Below are 23,366 nucleotides of genomic sequence, written 5' to 3' on the forward strand. Positions count from 1 at the left end.
AATTAGATTTCTACAGTTTGTGCATTACTATAAATTTTTCTACCTCATCATTTTAAGCTGTACAGCAGTCTGGCATTTTTGAAATGATACACTCTCATCACCATGAATACTTAAGCTTTGTGTATTTTTGTTTGGAAGGATTAGTAATTCATTTGATGTTGGATACTTGACAGGGCTTCTGAAAACTCCTTTAATTTTAGGAAGTGGAATCACCAAAAAAAAGTTGTTGTACCTGAGCTAGAAGTTCAGCTTGGATATTTTCCCTGTCCCTTTATATATTATATCCACTTTGATCCTGCCTGCTTCAATATCTAATCAGTTACCAAAACCTTTTTTTTTTTGATACAGAAATTTTTTTTTTTTTTTCGGTACGCGGGCCTGTTACTGTTGTGGCCTGTCCCGTTGCAGAGCACAGGCTCCGGACGCGCAGGCTCAGCGGCCATGGCTCACGGGCCCAGCCGCTCCGCGGCATGTGGGATCTTCCTGGACCGGGGCACGAACCCGTGTCCCCTGCATCGGCAGGTGGAGTCTCAACCACAGCACCACCAGGGAAGCCCGATACAGAAATATTTTGAATACATTCCCCACCTGCATTTCTGCTATTTCTGCTCTGACACAGGCCCTCCTCATTTCTTGCCTGTATTGCTGCAATAGCATCCTTGATCTTCTCCCTTTCTCCAGTCCATTCACCTCTCTGCTGCAAATGATTGTTTCAAAGAACACAAATATGATCAGGCCATTCCCTTGCTTAGAAACCTTCACTGTCTCCTCATCACTTAGAAGGTAAATTCAAGGTCCTTCTTCATTAAGCTCCTGCTTACCACATCAGCCTCAACTCACGATTTGCCTTCCTTTCACCATACTGTCCAAAAATGTGGAATTACAAGGTTTTCTGCACTCATCCTTACATTTATTGCTTTTTTTTTTTTTTTTTTTTTTTTTTCTTCGGTACGCGGGCCTCTCACTGTTGTGGCCTCTCCTGTTGCAGAGCGCTGGCTCTGGACGTGCAGGCTCAGCGGCCATGGCTCACGGGCCCAGCCGCTCCGCGGCATGTGGGATCTTCCTGGACCAGGGCACGAACCCGTATCCCCTGCATCGGCAGGCGTACTCTCAACCACTGCGCCACCAGGGAAGCCCTATTGCTTTTTTTTTTAAACATCTTTATTGGAGTATAATTGCTTTACAGTGTTGTGTTAATTTCTGCTGTACAACAAAGTGAATCAGCTATATGTATACATCTATCCGTATATCCCCTCCCTCTTGAGCCTCCCACCCACCCTCCCTATCCCACCCCTCTAGGTCATCAGAAAGCACCGAGCTGGTCTCCCTGTGCTATACAGCAGCTTCTCACTAGCCATGCATTTTACATTTGGTAGTATATATATGTCAATGCTACTTTCTCACTTCATCCCAGCCTCCCCTTCCCCCTCCCTATGTCCTCAAGTCCGTTCTCTATGTCTGCGTCTTTATTCCTGTCCTGCCTCTAGGTTCTTCAGAAACATTTTTTTTATTCCATATATATGTGTTAGCATATGGCATTTGTTTTTCTCTTTCTGACTTACTTCACTCTGTATGACAGACTCTAGGTCCATCCACCTCACTACAAATAACTCAATTTCATTTCTTTTTATGGCTGAGTAATATTCCATTGTATATATGTGCCACATCTTCTTTATCCATTCATCTGTCAATGGACATTTAGGTTGCTTCCATGTCCTGGCTGTTATTGCTTCTGTGCCTTTGTCCTTGTTGTCCTCTCATCTTGGAATATTGTTAAACATCTACTCAGTTTTTTAGTTTCTCAGGAAACTTGATTTTATCCACCACCCCAACTGTTTCCCCAAGTGCCCCTATCTGTGCCTCATAATATATCATGCATAGCTCTATCTTTATACTGAGAAGGTTGTACTACCCATGTAAATGAATCTATTTTCCCCCTAGACTGAGAGATCCTTGAGTGGATGATATTTTACTAAATTTCAGTGTTCCCAGTGTCTAGCACCAGTGTCTGACATATAGTAGATAGTAATCATTTGTTGATGATGAATACATGTCCTCTGTGTTATGCATATTCAAGATTAAATGTTAAGAATTTTGTATTTGTTTAGTAGTAGTCATTGAAAAAACATGGACCATTTAGTAGTATTTTATGCAATTCAATTAATTCTTTGTCATTATTTCTAAGCCTGTGTTAGATACACATAATTTTCCAGGCAAATGTTATTATTTGGCGTGATGGAATTTTTGCATGCTTCCATGTACCTGTCTCAGATTGTAACATATTGTTGCCATTTCCCATCAGGAATTAATCTTAACACATGGCTATTTTCTAAGAAATATAGAAAGGTTTTTCATTTGTGATATTTAAAGGAAATACATTTATAAGAAAATATTTGATGTAAGTAGATACTACTTCTAAAACTTTAAAGGGCTTATGAATCACCTGGGGATGTTACTGAAATACAGATTCTGATTCAGTAGGTCTTGGGTGGGGCCTGGGATTCTGCATTTCTAACAAGCTCCCAGAGGATGCTGATGCTACTGGTCCACAGACCACACTTTGGCAAGGTGGTAGATTGCATTTTCCAGATTCTTCCTTTAGTAGTTAATCAAAAAATTTTCAGTTTTCCTTTTATATGTCTAAATCATCATTCATGTTTTAATTTCATCTTTCATCTTCTTGTTTTTATATTTTAGCAAGACAGTGATAATGCTAATATGTCACCACAATCTCCAGTATCATCTGAGGTACAAGTTCTGTTTTTAAATGTGTTTACATAGGTTTCTTTGTCTCTTCTCTCTAACCTCATCTTTCTTTTTTTTAAATGTAATTTATTCACCCATATTTAAAACTCCATGGTAGGTTAATTTATACAAACCTAGCCTATAAAAAATTCTAAGAACAACATATTTTTGAACAAATATTCATAATCAATATCACTTAAATTAGTCATTGAAAAATGCCTATAGATCACAGAAAATAATTCACTTTATAAATTTTTTGTTTTATAATTCATCCATATTTTGAAATCAATGATAAGAACAGCTTTCAGATTTTAAATTTGAAAAAAGTACTTCAGCATTGTGCAAAATGGCCTTTGGTTTTTCTCATAACCAATTAGGTCTGAAAGCAATGCAAGAAAAACTTCCTTTTTCCACGAGAAACATCCCTGTAGTGGGTTGTTCCTATCGACAGGAGGGTACACCTTTCCTAGCGTCTTAGACCTAAGGAGGAGCATGGGGAGAAGGGGTAGATGAAAGTTAGAGTTTCTGAGATCTCAACCAAATACTCTGGTGGTTTGAATGATTAACTCTTCTAATTTAGTTAAACCTATTGCTTCACAATAAGAGATAAATTTTAAAAATTCTAAACAGTATCTCTTCTACTTCAGATTACTTTAGTATTCTAAAAGTGTATTGGCATTAGTAAATAGATGATTATGCGTTCATTTGGTGAATTCAGAACTTTGTCTAAACGTTTGGATGATCCAAATTCACCATATAACTTTGCTTAATTAGCCAGTATTTCATTTTATATAGGTGGTGTTAATTTTTTTAAAAAGCCAGGATTCTTTGTCTATTGTTTTGGGTGAGTTGCATTATAAAACTTTTAAATGGACATGGACATTAATTTTATAAACATGTTTCTAAATTATTTATATGGCAGGAAAATGGTTTGCATGCTTTTAGAAAATAATTTAAATTAGGATATCCTAAAGTTAGCCTTTGTCACATGCTTTTCTAAATCATTTTTTTTACTTTCAGTTATAACAAATGTAAGTTCTGCCTTATTTAACTAGGTACTTTATGATTTTATGATCTATGCTCATGGGGAGAGTATCAGTGCCAGTTTTTCTCAAATAAATTATATTGCTTTTATAATACATTTTTCCTTACATTTGGATAAGTGAAAATTTTGTCTGGAAATTCATAACACTTTAACCGAAGTAATCAAGACAAACTGAGGCTTGTCGAGGGATAGGGTGGTGAGCATGTATTTTAGTAGCTCAACTGACTTTCAACTTGAACTGCTTATCATATGTTAATCAGAAAATTAAGAGAGTCAACAGAATTCTGATTGTTTTAGTTTCATCTGTGAAAGGAAAATGATAAAAACAATTAGTATAGTGCTTTACTATTAACAAAGTGCTTGCTTGCCTATACATTTAAACCTAAGAGCAGTCCCATGAGCTGGGTAGTATCCTCATCATTTTACAGCTGCAGAGACTGATAACTTTTCCTAAAGACTCCAGTCAATAAATGGTAGAGAAGTGACTGAAGCCCAAACTCTAGCTACTTCAGTTGTTGTACATATTAAATAAGATGGTGCTAAAATTACATTATCTTTCCATCTTATAATTTACAAAGTGCTTTCTTTTAGTTATCTTACTTAATCTTTACAACATCCCATTTTAAAGATGAAGGAACAGTTACAGAGAAATTAAATGTTTTGCTCAAGGCTTAGCCTAAACTTTCTGACTCTAAGTTCAGATTTTTAAAATATACCACAGTTCTTTCCAAAGCACACTACTGTGTGAAAGCACTTTGAAACAATGTGCATTCAGATAGAAGAAATAATACTTTATTATCTATCACTCTGCAGCCCCTATTAGTATGAATGTGTATATTTGCCTCAGATTATCCACTAAGGGTCAAGTCCATAGTAGGTACTGAGTAAGTTTTACTAATTTCACTTATCTTTTCATTGAAGCTTTTTTTTCATTTTGGGGGAGACTTTAGTCTGGTTCTTCATTCAAAAACTATCTATTTTATATGCTTCAATAATTTTCTTTTTCATTTTCCTTATACTATGAGGGAGAAGTCAATTAGCAAATATTTATAGACCTTTTAAAAGTGAAATATATCAATTTGAATTGAAATGCAGTTTACCTTTCTCTACTACACTAATCCTGGAAAAAAATACTTCTCAAAATTGGAATGGATATGAATAACTACCTTGATTATTTTGAAAGAAAAGAGGTTTTATTTGTTTTTTGTTTTTAGGAGTATGATAGAACTGATGCTTTTTCACATGGTCCCTTTGGCTTGAAGCCTAGATCAGGTAAATATATATTCTGCAAATAAAATTTATTGGCTATATATGAAACTAGAGTTTCTCAGCTTAAATGGGATTGATTCCATAGTTTTAAGTACACATAGATTCTTTCCCCTCTCCTAAAAGTAATTTTCTCTTAACCTTATTTGTCTTTCCAATTCCCATTCCCCATTTCTTTCTTCCTCTTTACTTTCAAGCTCCTGAAACCTCAGCTTTTTGCCTTAGATATACTGCAGTCTTATTTCTACTCTACTGTGACTGCTATTAGAATGACCACTCTGCCAGCAGACCAAACACTGTTTGAAATTATAGCACTCCATTATATTGTGGTTTTAAAAAGGGATCTTTTCGCATTTGGCAAGCCCAAAAGAAAATGGATCCATGTTACTTGGCAAGGTATTGAATTATAGTTTTTATTCATGAATAACTGTATTGACCTTCAAGAATAATTTCCTTTTTCTTTAAAGATAATAAAGGCTGATGTGTGTTCAGTAATAATTCTTAACCTGGATCATAAGTTTCTAATAATATATGTTTAAGTAAGAACATGTCTAGGTGGTAGAAATTGTTACACTTGTCTTCCCTGTTGCTTTCAGTTATGCAGATAAGCAGATTTCAGTTATATTCTGTAAAAAATATTTAGAATTTATTAATAATAATAGTGTTTTATGTCATTATGTTCTGGTTCTTTTTATCATGTCTCTTTCCCCACCGATGGTTGATCCTTCCTGTTAGCTTTGTAATAAGCTAGGAAATTTCTGTTTTATAGCTTTTAGCCGCTCATCTCGTCAGGAATATGGGGCAGCAGATCCAGGTTTTACAATGAGAAGAAAGATGGAACATCTACGGGAAGAACGAGAGCAAATACGACAACTTCGCAATGTAAGTCATATTGACCTTTCAGGTCTGCTTTATAGAAATGGGTTTAACGTGGAAAATTAACAAGGTATATTTTATTTTCAGTACTCTTTAAAATTTTAGAGTACGTAATGATTAGTTGTATAAATATATAACATATGTTTAGATAGAATATCTGTGGTTTATACCCGTTTCTTTTGTAGAATCTTGAATCCAGGTTAAAAGTAATTTTGCCTGATGACATTGGAGCTGCACTGATGGATGGGGTTGTTCTTTGCCATTTAGCCAATCACATAAGGCCACGCTCTGTAGCTAGTATTCATGTGCCATCACCAGCAGTGGTAAGTGTTGTCTGTAATTTCTTAGTTCTCTAAAGGAAGGTAGAGCTTCTTGAAACAATCTTTAAATAATGTACTTCAATAAATTTAATTTTCAGTTTTTATTAATTTTGTATAAATATACCTGAAAATATACCTTTTTTTCTTACTTTACAGCCTAAACTTAGCATGGCAAAATGTCGAAGAAATGTAGAAAATTTTCTTGATGCTTGTAAAAAGTTGGGTGTCTCACAGGTAATTATTTTTCTAAAAACATGATCATTTAAATATTAATTTATTGCATGCAAACTGGATTCTTCTTCACAGTAGGAATGAGTAATGCTTTCTGAACATGAAAATGAATACCTTCCCTTGGTACCTTCTACTGAGTCCCAGCTTCAACTGTAACAGCTATCTAACGAATGATCTTAAGCTGCTTTTAAAGTAACTGTAGAAATGGTTTCAGTTTTTCACCACTGAGGGCGATGTTGGCTGTGAGTTTGTCATATATGGCCTTTATTATGTTGAGGAAAGTTCCCCCTATGTCTACTTTCTGCAGGGTTTTTATCATAAAGGGGTGTTGAATTTTGTCGAAAGCTTTCTCTGCATCTATTGAGATGATCGTATGCTTTTTTTTTTTTTTTTTTGCTGTACGCGGGCCTCTCACTCTTGTGGCCTCCCCCATTGCGGAGCACAGGCTCCGGACGCACAGGCCCAGTGGCCATGGCTCACGGGCCCAGCCTCTCCGCGGCATGTGGGATCTTCCCAGACCGGGGCACGAACCCGTATCCCCTGCATCGGCAGGCGGACTCTCAACCACTGCGCCACCAGGGAAGCCCAATCGTATGCTTTTTATCCTTCAATTTATTAATATGGTGTATCACATTGATTGATTTGCGTATATTGAAGAATCCTTGCATTCCTGGAATAAACCCCACTTGATCATGGTGTATGATCCTTTTAATGTGCTGTTGGATTCTGTTTGCTAGTGTTTTGTTGAGGATTTTTGCATCTATGTTCATCAGTGATACTGGCCTGTAGTTTTCTTCCTTTGTGACATCTTTGTCTGGTTTTGGTATCAGGTTGATGGTGGCCTCATAGAATGAGTTTCTGAGTGTTCCTCCCTCTGCTATATTTTGGAAGAGTTTGAGAAGGATAGGTGTTAGCTCTTCTCTAAATGTTTGATAGAATTCGCCTGTGAAGCCATCTGGTCCTGGGCTTTTGTTTGTTGGAAGATTTTTAATCACAGTTTCAATTTCAGTGCTTGTGATTGGTCTATTCATATTTTCTATTTCTTCCTGGTTCAGTCTTTGCAGGTTGTGCATTTCTAAGAATTTGTCCATTTCTTCCAGGTTGTCCATTTAATTGGCATAGAGTTGCTTGTAGTAATCTCTCATGATCCTTTGTATTTCTGCAGTGTCAGTTTTTACTTCTCCTTTTTCATTTCTACTTCTATTGATTTGAGTCTTCTCCCTTTTTTTCTTGATGAGTCTGCTTAATGGTTTATCAATTTTGTTCGTCTTCTCAAAGAACCAGCTTTTAGCTTTATTGATCTTTGCTATCGTTTCCTTCATTTCTTTTTCATTTATTTCTGATCTGATCTTTTTTTTATTAGTTTCTGCTTTATAACAAAGTGAATCAGTCATACATATACATCTGTTCCCACATCCCTTCCCTCTTGTGTCTCCCTCCCTCCCACCCTCCCTATCCCACCCCTCCAGGCGGTCACCAAGCACCGAGCTGATCTCCCTGTGCTGTGCGGCTGCTTCCCACTATCTATCTACCTTACGTTTGGTACTGTATATATGTCCATGCCACTCTCTCACTTTGTCACAGCTTACCCTTCCCCCTCCCCATATCCTCAAGTCCATTCTCAAGTAGGTCTGTGTCTTTATTCCTGTTTTACCCCTAGGTTCTTCATGACATTTTTTTTCTTAAATTCCATATATATGTGTTAGCATACGGTATTTGTCTTTCTCTTTCTGAGTTACTTCACTCTGTATGACAGACTCTAGGTCTATCCATCTCATTACAAATAGCTCAGTTTCGTTTCTTTTTATGGCTGAGTAATATTCCATTGTATATATGTGCCACATCTTCTTTATCCATTCATCCGATGATGGACACTTAGGTTGTTTCCATCTCCGGGCTATTGTGAATAGAGCTGCAATGAACATTTTGGTACATGTCTCTTTTTGAATTATGGTTTTCTCAGGGTATATGCCTAGTAGTGGGATTGCTGGGTCATATGGTAGTTCTATTTGTAGTTTTTTTTTTTTTTTTTTTTTTTTCGGTATGCGGGCCTCTCACTGTTGTGGCCTCTCCCGTTGCGGAGCACAGGCTCCGGACACGCAGGCTCCGGATGCGCAGGCTCAGCGGCCATGGCTCACGGGCCCAGCCGCTCCGCGGCATATGGGATCCTCCCAGACCGGGGCACGAACCCGTGTCCCCTGCATCGGCAGGCGGACTCTCAACCACTGCGCCACCAGGGAGGCCCCTATTTGTAGTTTTTTAAGGAACCTCCATACTGTTCTCCATGGTGGCTGTACCAATTCACATTCCCACCAGCAGTGCAAGAGTGTTCCCTTTTCTCCACACCCTCTCCAGCATTTATTGTTTCTAGATTTTTTGATGATGGCCATTCTGACTGGTGTGAGATGATATCTCATTGTAGTTTTGATTTGCATTTCTCTAATGATTAATGATGTACAGCATTCTTTCATGTGTTTGTTGGCAGTCTGTATATCTTCTTTGGAGAAATGCCTATTGAAGTCTTCTGCCCATTTTTGGATTGGGTTGTTTGTTTTTTTGCTATTGAGCTGCATGAGCTGCTTATAAATTTTGGAGATTAATCCTTTGTCAGTTGCTTCATTTGCAAATACTTTCTCCCATTGTGAGGGTTGTCTTTTGGTCTTGTTTATGGTTTCCTTTGCTGTGCAAAAGCTTTGAAGTTTCATTAGGTCCCATTTGTTTATCTTTGTTTTTATTTCCATTTCTCTAGGATGCGGGTCCAAAAGGATCTTGCTGTGATTTATGTCATAGAGTGTTCTGCCTATGTTTTCCTCTCAGAGTTTGATAGTTTCTGGCCTTACATTTAGGTCTTTAATCCATTTTGAGCTTATTTTTGTGTATGGTGTTAGGGAATGATCTAATCTCATACTTTTACATGTCCCTGTCCAGTTTTCCCAGCACCACTTATTGAAGAGGTGTCCTTTCTCCACTGTACATTCCTGCCTCCTTTATCAAAGATAAGTTGACCATATGTGCGTGGGTGTATCTCTGGGCTTTCTGTCCTGTTCCATTGATCTGTCTTTCTGTTTTTGTGCCAGTACCACACTGTCTTGATTACTGTAGCTTTGTAGTATAGTCTGAAGTCAGGGAGCCTGATTCCTCCAGCTCCGTTTTTCGTTCTCAAGTTTGCTTTGGCTATTCGGGGTCTTTTGTTTTTCCAAACAAATTTTGAAATTTTTTGTTCTAGTTCTGTGAAAAATGCGAGTGGTAGTTTGATAGGGATTGCATTGAATCTGTAGATTGCTTTGGGTAGTAGAGTCATTTTCACAATATTGATTCTTCCAATCCAGGAACATGGTGTATCTCTCCATCTATTTCTATCATCTTTAATTTCTTTCATCAGTGTCTTATAATTTTCTGCATACAGGTCTTTTGTCTCCTTAGGTAGGTTTATTCCTAGATATTTATTCTTTTTGTTGCAATGGTAAATGGGAGTGTTTTCTTGATTTCACTTTCAGATTTTTCATCATTAGTGTATAGGAATGCCAGAGATTTCTGTGCATTAATTTTGTATCCTGCTACTTTACCAGATTCATTGATTAGCTCTAGTAGTTTTCTGGTAGCATCTTTAGGATTCTCTATGTATAGTATCATGTCATCTGCAACCAGTGACAGCTTTACTTCTTCTTTTCCGATTTGGATTCCTTTTATTTCCTTTTCTTCTCTGATTGCTGTGGCTAAAACTTCCAAAACTAAGTTGAATAAGAGTGGTAAGAGTGGGCAGCCTTGTCTTGTTCCTGATCTTAGTGGAAATGGTTTCAGTTTTTCACCATTGAGGATGATGTTGGCTGTGGGTTTGTCATATATGGCCTTTATTATGTTGAGGAAAGTTCCCTCTATGCCTACTTTCTGCAGGGTTTTTATTATATATGGGTGTTGAATTTTGTCGAAAGCTTTCTCTGCATCTATTGAGATGATCATATGGTTTTTCTCCTTCAATTTGTTAATATGGTGTATCACATTGATTGATTTGCGTATATTGAAGAATCCTTGCATTCCTGGAATAAACCCCACTTGATCATGGTGTATGATCCTTTTAATGTGCTGTTGGATTCTGTTTGCTAGTATTTTGTTGAGGATTTTTGCATCTATGTACATCAGTGATATTGGCCTGTAGTTTTCTTTCTTTGTGACATCCTTGCCTGGTTTTCGTATCAAGGTGATGGTGGCCTCGTAGAATGAGTTTGGGAGTGCTCCTCCCTCTGCTATAATTTGGAAGAGTTTGAGAAGGATAGGTGTTAGCTCTTCTCTAAATGTTTGATAGAATTCACCTGTGAAGCCATCTGGTCCTGGGCTTTTGTTTGTTGGAAGATTTTTTTTTTTTTTTTTGGTTTTCTTGTGATACGCGGGCCTCTCACTGTTGTGGCCTTCCCCGTTGTGGAGCACAGGCTCCGGACGCGCAGGCTCAGCGTTCATGGCTCACGGACCCAACCTCTCCGCGGCATGTGGGATCTTCCCGGACCGGGGCACAAACCCGCGTCCCCTGCATTGGCAGGCGGACCCTCAACCACTGTGCCACCAGGGAAGCCCTGTTGGAAGATTTTTAATCACAGTTTCACTTTCAGTGCTTGTGATTGGTCCATTCATATTTTCTATTTTTTCCTGGTTCAGTCTTGGCAGGTTGTGCATTTCTCAGAATTTGTCCATTTCTTCCAGGTTGTCCATTTTATTGGCATAGAGTTGCTTGTAGTAATCTCTCATGATCTTTTGTATTTCTGCAGTGCCAGTTGTTACCTCTCCTTTTTCATTTTTAATTCTATTGATTTGAGTCTTCTCCCTTTTTTTCTTGATGAGTCTGGCTAATGGTTTATCAATTTTGTTTATCTTCTCAAAGAACCAGCTTTTAGTTTTATTGATCTTTGCTATCGTTTGCTTCATTTCTTTTTCATTTATTTCTGATCTGATCTTTATGATTTCTTTCCTTCTGCTGACTTTGGGGGTTTTTTGTTCTTCTTTCTCTAATTGCTTTAGGTGCAGGGTCAGGTTGTTTACTCGAGATGTTTCCTGTTTCTTAAGGTGGGATTGTATTGCTATAAACTTCCCCCTTAGAACTGCTTTTGCTGCGTCCCATAGGTTTTGGGTCGTCGTGTCTCCATTGTCATTTGTTTCTAGGTATTTTTTTATTTCCTCTTTGATTTCTTTAGTGATCACTTCGTTATTAAGTATTGTATTGTTTAGCCTCCATGTGTTTGTATTTTTTACAGATCTTTTCCTGTAATTGATGTCTAGTCTCATAGCATTGTGGTTGGAAAAGATACTTGATACAATTTCAATTTTCTTAAATTTACCAAGGCTTGATTTGTGACCCAAGATATGCTCTGTCCTGGAGAATGTTCCATGAGCACTTGAGAAGAATGTGTATTTTGTTGTTTTTGGATGGAATGTCCTATAAATATCAATTAAGTCCATCTTGTTTAATGTACCAAATGAAGCTTCTGTTTCCTTATCTATTTTCATTTTGGATGATCTGTCCATTGGTGAAAGTGAGATGTTAAAGTCCCCCACTATGATTGTGTTACTGTCGATTTCCCCTTTTATGGCTGTTAGTATTTGCCTTATGTATTGAGGTGCTCCTATGTTGGGTGCATAAATATTTACAATTGTTATATCTTCTTCTTGGATTGATCCCTTGATCATTATGTAGTGTCCTTCTTTGTGTCTTGTAATAGTCTTTGTTTTAAAGTGTATTTTGTCTGATATGAAAATTACTACTCCAGCTTTCTTTGATTTCCATTTGCATGGAATATCTTTTTCCATCCCCTCACTTTCAGTCTGTATGTGTCCCTAGGTCTGAAGTGGGTCTCTTGTAGACAGCATATATACGGTCTTGTTTTTGTATCCATTCAGCCAGTCTGTGTCTTTTGATAGGAGCATTTAATCCATTTACATTTAAGGTAATTATTGATATGTATGTTTCTATTCCCATTTTCTTAATTATTTTGGGTTTGTTATTGTAGGTCTTTTCCTTCTCTTGTGTTTCCTGCCTAGAGAAGTTCCTCTAGCATTTGTTGTAAAGGTGGTTTGGTGGTGCTGAGTTCTCTTAGCTTTTGCTTGTCTGTAAAGGTTTTAATTTCTCCATCAAATCTGAATGAGATCCTTGCTGTGTAGAGTAATCTTGGTTGTAGGTGTTTCTCCTTCATCACTTTAAGTATGTCCTGCCACTCCCTTCTGGTTTGCAGAGTTTCTGCTGAAAGATCAGCTGTTAACCTTATGGGGATTCCCTTGTGTGTTATTTGTTGTTTTTCCCTTGCTGCTTTTAATATTTTTTCTTTGTATTTAATTTTTGATAGTTTGATTAATATGTGTCTTGTTGTGTTTCTCCTTGGATTTATCCTGTATGGGACTCTCTGTGCTTCCTCTACTTGATTAACTCTTTCCTTTCCCATATTAGGGAAGTTTTCAACTATAATCTCTTCAAAGATTTTCTCAGTCCCTTTCTTTTTCTCTCCTTCTTCTGGGACCCCTGTAATTCGAACGTTGGTGCCTTTAATGTTGTCCCAGAGGTCTCTGAGACTGTCCTCTGTTCTTTTCATTCTTTTTTCTTTATTCTGCTCTGTAGTAGTTATTTCTACTGTTTTATCTTCCACGTCACTTATCCGTTCTTCTGCCTCAGTTATTCTGGTCTTGATCCCTTCTAGAGAATTTTTAATTTCGTTTATTGTGTTGGTCATCACTGTTTGTTTGCTCTTTAGTTCTTCTAGGTCCTTGTTAACCGTTTCTTGTATTTTCTCCATTCTGTTTCCAAGATTTTGGATCGTCTTTACTGTCATCATTCTAAATTCTTTTTCAGGTAGACTGCCTATTTCCTCTTCATTTGTTAGGTCTAGTGGGTTTTTGCCTTGCTCCTTCATCTCCTGTGTGTTTCTCTGTCTTCTCATTTTGCTTAACTTACTGTGTTTGGGGTCTCCTTTTTTCAGGCTGCAGGTTTGTAGTTCCCGTTGTTTTTGGTGTCTGTCCCCAGTGGCTAAGGTTGGTTCAGTGGGTTGTGTAGGCTTCCTGGTGGAGGGGACTAGTGCCTGTGTTCTGGTGGATGAAGCTGGATCTTGTCTTTCTGGTGGGCAGGTCCACGTCTGGTGGTGTGTTTTGGGGTGTCTGTGTCCTTATTATGATTTTAGGCAACCTCTCTGCTAATGGATGGGGTTGTCTTCCTGTCTTGCTAGTTGTTTGGCATAGGGTGTCTAGCACTGTAGCTTGCTGGTCATTGAGTGGCGCTGGGTCTTGGTGTTGAGATGGAGATCTCTGGGAGATTTTCGCTGTTTGATATTACGTGGAATTGGGAGGTCTCTTGTGGACCAGTGTCCTAAACTTGGCTCTCCCACCTCAGAGGCACAGCCCTGATGCCTGGCTGGGGCGCTAAGAGCCTGTCATCCACACGGCACAAAACTCCAGAACTCCACACTCCTGAGGCCCCTGTCTGGATATGCTACCTCTACCCTTCCGTGCAGGTCCAGTTAATTTTTATATATGTTGAAAAGTACGGATTGAAGTTATCTTTTTTTAGGCCTGGGATTAGGTACACACACTGTTTTTTTTTTAAACATTATTATTGAGATATAATTAACATACCATAAAATTCACCCATTTAAAGTATATAATTCAATGGTTTTTAGTATAGTCACAGAGTTGGGCAGCAGTCTAAGTGTAGAATATTTTTTTTTGCATTTCTGAATGTTTTATTTATATCAAACTGGATCAAATGTGTGTATTTCTCAGACAGAAAAGACATGTCGAGGTAGAAGTGTACCTTTCAACTATTCATGGGTACACAGGTACACTGGGGAGATTGTAAAAGTGCAGATTGTGATTCAGTAGGTCTGGTGGGCCTGAGTTCTAGTTTTTTCACAAGCTCATTTTTTTTTTAACATCTTTATTGGAGTATAATTGCTTTACAATGGTATGTTAGTTTCTGCTTTATAACAAAGCGAATCAGTTATACATATGCATATGTTCCCATATCTCTTCCCTCTTGTGTCTCTCTCCCTCCCACCCTCCCTATCCCACCCCTCTAGGTGGTCACAAAGCACTGAGCTGATCTCCCTGTGCTATGCGGCTGCTTCCCAGTAGCTATCTATTTTACGTTTGGTAGCATATATATGTCCATGCCACTCTCTCACTTTGTCACAGCTTACCCTTCCCCCTCCCCATATCCTCAAGTCCATTCTCTAGTAGGTCTGTGTCTTTATTCCCGTTTTACCCCTAGGTTCTTCATGACATTTTTTTTTCCTTAGGTTCCATATATATGTGTTAGCATATGGTATTTGTCTTTCTCTTTCTGACTTACTTCTATCTGTATGACAGATTCTAGGTCCCTCCACCTCACTACAAATAACTCAATTTCGTTTCTTTTTATGGCTGAGTAATATTCCATTGTATATATGTGCCACATCTTCTTTATCCATTCATCCGATGATGGACACTTAGGTTGTTTCCATGTCCTGGCTATTGTAAATAGAGCTGCAATGAACATTTTGGTACATGACTCTTTCTGAATTATGGTTTTCTCAGGGTATATGCCCAGTAGTGGGATTGCTGGGTCGTATGGTAGTTCTATTTGTAGTTTTTTAAGGAACCTCCATAGTGTTCTCCATAGTGGCTATACCAATTCACATTCCCTAAGTGTAGAATATTTTTATCATCCCAGAAAGAAACCTCTTATCTGTTAACAGTCCCTCTCCTGTTCTATCTCTATGAATTTTCCTATTCTGGACATCACATATTAATCACATCATATGTTATGGGGTCTTTTGTGTCTGGCTTCTTTCATTTAGCATAATACTCTCAAGGTTCATCCATGTTGTAGCATAAAGCAGTACAGACATACCCAGTTTTATTGCACTTCACTTTATTGTGCTTCACAGATACTGCATTTTTTACGAATTGAAGGTTTGTGGCAACCCTGCATTGTCAGATGATGATTAGCATTTTTTAGCGAGAAAGTATTTTAATTAAGGTTGTTTTTAAGACATAATATTATTGCACACTAATAGACTACAGTATAATGTAAACATAACTTTTATATTCACTAGGAAACAAAAGTTCATGTGACTTGCTTTATTGTAATATTTGCTTTATTTTGGTGATCTAGAACTGGAGTCACTATCTCTGAAATATGGCTCTACTTCATTTTTTAGGGCTCTATGTATATACCACAGTTTGTTTACCATTCATCAGTTGATGGATATTAGGGCTGTTTCCACTCATTGTTTATTATGAATAATGCTGCTATGCACATTCATAAACATGTTTTTGTTTGAAAACGTTTTAATTCTCTTAGTTAGCTAGGTTGTATGGTAGTTCATATGGTTGCTCTATGCTGGATTATATGGTAGCTCTGTGTTTATCTTTTTGAGGAACTGCTAAGTTATTTTCTGATTTACATTACCACCAGCAATGTATGAGGGTTCTAATTTCTCTGCATCCTCACCAACAATTATTATTGTCTACCTTTTTGATTCTAGTCATCCTAGTGGGTCTGAAGTGGTCTCATTGTAGGTTTGTTTGTTTTTTTTAAAAAAATATTTATTTATTTATTTGGCTGCTCCCGGTCTTAGTTGCAGCATGCAGGATCTAGTTCCCTGACCAGGGATCGAACCCGGGCCCCCTGCATTGGGAGCACGGAGTCTTAACCGCTGGACCACCAGGGAAGTCCCATTGTGGTTTTGATTAGCATTTCCTTAATGATTAATGATGTTGGGCATCTTTTTGTGTGCCTATTGACTATTTGTATATATTCTTTGGAGAAATGTCTTTTCAAATTCTGTGCTCATTTGTTAATTGAATTAGTCATCTTTTTATTATTAAGTTATTTATATATTCCAGATACAGGTTCCTTATGAGATATATGATTCTAGTTTGCTGAGAGTTCTTACCACAGATAGATGTTGAATTTGTCAACTGCTTTTTCTACATCTACTGAGTTAACATATTTTTTCTTTCACAGCATTGTGAATTACATTGGTTGATTTTCAGATATTAACTCAAACCTGGACTTCTGGGATAAACCCCACTTGGTCATGATGGATTTTGTTGTTGTTATTTTTATATTGTTGGATTCAATTTGCTAAAATTTTGTTTAGCCCTTTTGCATCTATGTTAGTGGGGTTATTAGTCTTCTGTTTTCTTTCTTTTTTGCCTGGTTTTGGTGTCCAGTAATGCTGACCTTATGGAACATGTTAGGAAGTATTCCCTGCTCTTCACTTTTCTTGAAGATTTTGGGTAGAATTGCTGTTATTTCTTTACTAAATATTTAGTCAAATTCATTATTGAACCTTGAAGCCATCTAGGCAAGGGTTTTTCTTTGTGGGAAAGTTTTTAACTACAATTCAATTTCTTTAATAGATATAGGGCTATTCTAGTTTTCTATTTCTTCATGTGTGAGCTTTGGTATACTGTGTCTTTCAAAGAATTTGTCCATTTCATGTAGTTTGTCAAACTTATTGTTATAATGTTGTTTATAATGTCCCCCTTATTATCATTTTAGTATTTGTAGACTCTTGTGGTGTCACTTCTTTTATTCCTGATATTGGTAATTCTTGTATTTTCTCTCTTTTTTTGTGATTAATCTAGCTAGGGATTTATGAATTTTAAAAAATTTTCTCAATGAACTAATGCTTGGTTTCATTGATTTTTTTTTGCTATTATTTTCTGTTTTTTAATTTTATTGTTTTCCTCTCTCATCTTCATTATTTCCTTCTTTATGCTTACCATTGGTTTAATTTGCTTTTCTTTTTCTAGTTTCTAAGATGAGAGCTGAGGTCATTGATTTGAAACCTGTTTTTCTTTTCTAATATATATTTTAGTGGTTTTTTGAATAAATAAGCAAAATATTAGGGCAACAAATGTTGCAGTGAAAATGGAGTGAGAAGATAGTTTTTGAGAACTCTTGATAAATGGGATATTATCAGTAGTATTTGGTGATTGACTTATGGGAGTAAGGAAGAAAGAGACTACTATGATTCCCAGGTTTATATTGAGAGAGATTGAATAGTGTATTACTCACTGAGGTATAGAATACAGAGGAGAAGTTAATTTAGTAAGAAGTAGTTCTGTTGTGGACATATTGATTTTGATATGTCTGTTGGATATCCATTTGGCTGTATCAAGTTGACATTTGTATCTGGAGCTCAATAGAGAGATCTTGGTAGGAAATAAAGATTTGAAAGTCATCAGGATGGAAAATATAGTTGTTACTATTTGGGAATAAGGGCCCTGTCTTGCCAAGGCTTCCAATGTTTCTAGAAACACTGAATTAAAAAAAAAAAGTGGGCTTCCCTGGTGGTGCAGTGGTTGAGAGTCCGCCTGCCGATGCAGGGGACACGGGTTCGTGCCCCTGTCCAGGAAGATCCCAAATGCCGTGGAGCGGCTAGGCCCGTGAGCCATGGCCGCTGAGCCTGCATGTCTGGAGCCTGTGCTCTGCAACGGGAGAGGCCACAACAGTGAGAGGCCCACATACCGCAAAAAAAAAAAAAAAAAAAAAGTAATGTTTCTAGATTTGTAAAACACTGTGGTAGCTAACTAAAACAAATTATGGACCAGATGGGACCTGTAGATGGTCTGTTTGCCACCCAGTGTATCCATTCTTATTTTCCTGAGATGAGCGAGTGTCCCAACTGAAGCAGTAGACTTCATTGTTTCTTCAAAAATGCTACCAAATTTATTTGATGTTGTGCACATGCATGCAGACCTTCAGTTAAAACCCTTGTAGTTTTGATGAGGCTTTGAGAATACCAAGGAGAGGATATAGTTTGAAAAGAGAAGAGGGTGAAGACAGAACCCTTGGAAACATTAAGATTGTTAGAAGAGGATCAGTGAAGGCTAATGAAACCTAATGCAAAGTTGTCTCTGAACCCTCTTTCTCATAGAGTTGTGAAGATCAAATGACACACGTGATGACTTAGAAGAGAAGGCAGTTGTTATTTATTAAATTCTAGACTATTGGAACTAAGAAGCAACACATCACTAGAAGCTGGAGGGAAGTAACCTTAAGACAAAAAAAAGTACTGACATGATGTATACATCACAGACCATGGAACCTCAGAACTGATAGAAAGAACCAGAGTGGCTAGTTTTGTATAGGACTGAACAGTTTACAAAGTGGTTCCATATATAGACTGCTCTGTTTGTTTCTCACACAGTTCCATTTTCACGATGAAAAAACAGTGTCTCAGGGAATTTTAGTACCTTTAGTACTTCATATGGCCCTTAGATCCCTTGGCTGGAAATGTAGTGCTCTTTCTGCTGTAGCACGAAAGCTTAGGGAACATTTAGCACCACCATCTCCCTTTAAAATATTTGTGTATTGTGTGCATCAGATCAACTTCAGGTCAAAATACAACCTGTAAAATAGAATTCCATACCATAAAAATATATTGAAACAGACATTTTAAAATTAGATTTTAATTTAATTAGGATTGTGTACTTTTTACTTGAAGTTTCATAAAAAGCATGTTTTAAAAACCCAGTTCTGACTTTTTCAGGTTTTGCTACACTGTTAAAAAGCAAATGTTCAGATATCATTTGTTTTGTTTTTTCAGGAAAGACTCTGTTTGCCTCATCATATTTTGGAAGAAAGAGGTCTTGTGAAAGTTGGTGTCACAGTTCAGGCTCTTCTTGAATTACCTACAACCAAGTCATCTCAGCTTTCTACGGCTTGATATAACATTTAAAAATCATCAGTGTCTAGTTTCATTTGAAGTGATTTCAAATATCTCAAATTGATGAATAAGGATGTCTAATCAAAAATAATTTTATTACATCAAGCCTTAGGTTTAAGAAATATTATGTTAAAAGATTAAAATTCAATTTTGCATTGCCCAAACTTCTTTTGGGGGAAAACTGGATCAACTTAATAAGAGTTTTTGATAAATTCAAATTCTCTTTTTACTAAGTCAGCTGATAACCTTGATTATTTTTCAATAATCAGATTAATACTAAATTTAAAATGTGGTTTCAATTCAATAATCACATTAGGTTTAATTTTTTTGTCATAGCATACTGGTGAACATGTGGATAAGGTAATCATTTTTTACCAATTTAAAACAATTCTATATTTGAGTTATTTAATATGCTTGTAATTCTAGTTTATACATAATTTCTTCAATCTTTGGTCTTAGTTTTCTAGAAAAAAAGTGAGTAGAAATTATAGAACTCTGGCTTTATATTAAATTCTTTTAGTATTATAGGTTGGTGCCAAAATATTTTCAGTTGTACTGTAGATTGTTTACATGTGAAGTGCCTGTGTAATTGATGACTCATATAGTCTTAAGCATTTTTGCAGTTTCTTTTTATGTATTAATGGAATCAATGGAATTTTAAAATATTTTAGTAGATTTTGTAAGTTCAGTAATATGTGAGGATAAATGTGCCTCACGTTGTGACATTTGTGTTTTTTTATTTAGTCCATTGCAGTTTTCGTAAATTGGTTATTTCATGTGTCAGAAAAACAATGTTAATATGCTTAATTTATGCTATTTAATTTTGCAAAACTTAATCATCTTTTAAAATGTATTATTTGAAGAGTATTTTATTTCTGTATTGAAAATGTTACACAAAGCAGTAAGGTTTTTGAAAATTAGCAGAGTAATTAATTGTCAAGGACATTTTGATAAAACTGCCAAAGTTTGGATTTATATCTTGACTTTCAGGAACATTATTACATCAGTGTGCTGCCTTTGGTTACATTCAGATTCAGAGAGCAGCAATTGAGGAATAGGTTTTTATTAGAAAATATGTCCATTTGTGGATCCTGTAAATCTTAATTGATCCTCAACATGATGTTGAAATAAACACAAACCATTCTATAAATCTTTTCATAAGTATACTGTTACATAAAGTCCTTGTTTAATTTAGAGATGGATAAATTTACGTTGGTAGTAGTGCAGGAATTTTTCAAAACCATTACTGTGATGAATAACTCAGTTTGCTGTAGAAAAACCTTAGTATAATTATAATTACTTTTGTAGTAGTCAAGCAAGTATCATATCTTAAATATGTGATTATTTGCACTTGTTACCTCTTAATATGGATGCAACTTACTAAAAATGTTGGCCTGGGTATTTCAAAGGTATATATAAAAGGTAAAAACTATTGTGCCAAATGGTATAGTAAGGGTTGGTTTCGGAACAACTCTACTTTTTTTGATCAGTTGGCATGAAGCCATATAATTAAGTTTTGGCTTTAGGATACAGATGTGTTCTTTACATTCCCCAAGGGTCAAATTGAAGCTTTTAAAGAATTAAAGCTTCTTATGACTAAAAGGTTTAAAAGTTAAATTATTAGTAATTTATTACTTTAGATATTTGAGCTAATTAGTTATTATTTTTCAGTTGGATCTTAAAAAAACGGCATTGACATAATCAATCTCTAGTGAAAACTTGGGTAATAAAGGTAAGAAATGACAAATACCTTAGTTGTTAGTTTTTAATGTAAAATTTTGACAATGTTACAAATAAAGTGATCATTAAAAGCTACAGCAATCATTCATACTGCTTTCATAGTTATCATGCTGTAGGATTCCTCTTGTTAATCAATCTAGATGTTAATTATTTTACAAGTATCTTCATGTTTCATATCACTGAAATATTAGTGAAATTATAGGCCATTTCCTTATTGCATTTCACTTACTTGTCAATTAATTATTACTTTAAAGAGAAAATACACCAGAACCTTTGTAGCATTCTTTACTGCAAAGCAAAATTGCATTTAAGATGGGTCTATCTGAGGTCCATACCATGGCAGTTTATTTACTGTAGTGGCAAAAGGCAACATCACCTCTATGGCAGTTTCACAGCATAGTCCCCAAGCACATATTATACCAAGGCTCTGATGTATTTCTTTTAGTATTTTTGAGTAAGTGTAAAATTATTCTAAATGGTCTTTATGGTTATTATATATTTACTTCATCAGTTATTGAATTAAGAATAATTATCATTATTTGAATTGGATTTGTGATTTGAAGGAGGTTAAATAATCAAACTAAAATATTTTATTAGGACCTAAAACATGCAGTAGATAGCTGCTTCTGCTAAATTTTATTCCTGTATCGCACAAGAAAGAGGTGATGTCAGATATGTTAGAACTGAAATAAGGAGTAAAAATACATTACCATTTGTTTCATAATTATCTTTACAGAATGCTAGTTTATTGACTTTTCTAACTGAATTTTTTGAAGAATTCAGAAATGTTTGTATTGGTCACAGATCTATCATGATTGATTTTCTGATGCATTTAAAAATAAATGGAACACTAAATGTATATTACTGATGCAAACTGTGGATAAAGTTGAATGAAAAAATTAAAGTCTGAGATTTCTTTTCTCCCTTTGTACCTCTTCTCTTAACATCACAGCATTCATTTTTTGTAGGTATTTGATAGCTTGTGTCTATGTTCTCTAGTATGGAAAAATAGACTTCGAGAGGATATTCAAAGTAAGTTGAGTCTAGATTTTCTTTACATCATGATATTTTTAGTAGACAATGTTTTCTTTAAAAAAACAATGATTTCCTCAGATATCTTCACAAAATGATGTCACCTTAATTTAAGATAGACTGGATATAACATAAATGTCAGATAAACCTTTACATAAAATAAAAGGTAGGACACTCCCTTCCGTCCTGCAGAGTTTCTGCTGAAAAATCAGCTGATAACCTTGTGGGGATTCCCTTGTATGTTATTTGTTGCTTTTCCCTTGTTACTTTTCATGTTTTATCTTTATCTTTAATTTTTGTCAATTTGATTACTTTGTGTCTTGGTGTGTTCCTCCTTGGGTTAATCCTGTATGGGAGTCTCTGCACTTCCAGTCATTTAAAGTTAGGAATACATTGATTTTTACTGTGCCCCATTAATATGCATCAAGTAGCTACTGAAGTAGATGAGAAATGCATTAGGTATGTACATAAAGAGAAATAGATTTTTCAGTTAGCAAATTGAATTTTCTAGCACTTTGTTGTCCAGATATCTCAGTCACTTCTTTTGCAAAGAAATACAAAGTAATGCTGTATAATTTATAAAGTAGTAATTAAAATTATACCTTAGGGCAGTGATTCTTTTCTTTTATTATATAAGTTTCAGGTATACAATATTATAATTCGACATCTATATATATACACTACAAAGTGATCACCACCACAAGCCTAGTTACCATCCGTCACCATACAGTTTACCCTCTTCACCTGTTTTGCCCTTCCCCAACCCCCTTCCTCTCTGGTAACCACTAGTCTGATCTCTGTATCTATCAGTTTGTTTTGTTTTATTTTCTTTGTTTGTTTGTTTTTTAGATTTCACTTAGCGTAATACCTTCAAGGTCCATCCATGTTGTTGCAAATGGCAGAATTTCATTCTCTTTTATGCCTGAGTAGTATTTCATTGTGTATATAAACCATATCTTCTTTTTCCATTCATCCATCATGGGTGCTTAGCTTATTTCCTTATCTTGGCTATTGTAAATAATGTTGCAATGAACATAGGGGTGCACATATATTTTTCAAGTTAGTGTTTTTGTGTTCTTTAGATAAATACCCAGAAGTGGAATAGCTGGGTCATATGGTAGTTCTTTTCTTAATTTTTTGAGGAATCTCCATACTGTTTCCATAGTGGCTGCATCAATGTACTATCCCACCAACAGTGTACAAGGGTTCCCTTTTCTCCACATCCTCACCAACACTTGTTATTTCTTGTCTTTTCAATAATAGCCATTCTAACAGGCAGGTGATATCTCATTGTGGTTTTGATATGCATTTCCCTAATAATTAGTGATGTTGAACATTTTTTCATGTACTTGTTGGCCATTTGTATGTCTCCTTTGGAGAAATGTCTATTTAGATCCTCTGCACATTTTTTTTTCTTTT

General features: G+C 36.1%; 1 protein-coding gene and 1 non-coding gene across 3 annotated transcripts in view; both read left to right on the plus strand.

Annotated features, from left to right (window-relative positions):
* Positions 1 to 21,801, plus strand: part of LRCH2 (leucine rich repeats and calponin homology domain containing 2) — a 98,378-nt gene extending 76,577 nt beyond the window's left edge. For both annotated transcript variants that reach the window (XM_060086622.1, XM_060086623.1), the window contains 7 exons: positions 2,698 to 2,748; positions 5,005 to 5,062; positions 5,826 to 5,938; positions 6,118 to 6,255; positions 6,409 to 6,486; positions 19,056 to 19,535; positions 20,847 to 21,801. In XM_060086622.1, the coding sequence (XP_059942605.1) occupies positions 2,698 to 2,748; positions 5,005 to 5,062; positions 5,826 to 5,938; positions 6,118 to 6,255; positions 6,409 to 6,486; positions 19,056 to 19,175 (558 nt within the window). In that variant the 3' untranslated portion in view covers positions 19,176 to 19,535; positions 20,847 to 21,801. The remainder of the gene's footprint in view (positions 1 to 2,697; positions 2,749 to 5,004; positions 5,063 to 5,825; positions 5,939 to 6,117; positions 6,256 to 6,408; positions 6,487 to 19,055; positions 19,536 to 20,846) is intronic.
* Positions 3,078 to 3,208, plus strand: LOC132482804 (small nucleolar RNA SNORA35). The gene has a single exon (XR_009530970.1). It is a non-coding gene; the product is annotated as a small nucleolar RNA SNORA35 (small nucleolar RNA).
* Positions 21,802 to 23,366: the final 1,565 nt, after the last annotated feature.

Source organism: Mesoplodon densirostris, chromosome X (assembly GCF_025265405.1).
Source record: "Mesoplodon densirostris isolate mMesDen1 chromosome X, mMesDen1 primary haplotype, whole genome shotgun sequence".
NCBI classification, from domain to species: domain Eukaryota; kingdom Metazoa; phylum Chordata; class Mammalia; order Artiodactyla; family Ziphiidae; genus Mesoplodon; species Mesoplodon densirostris.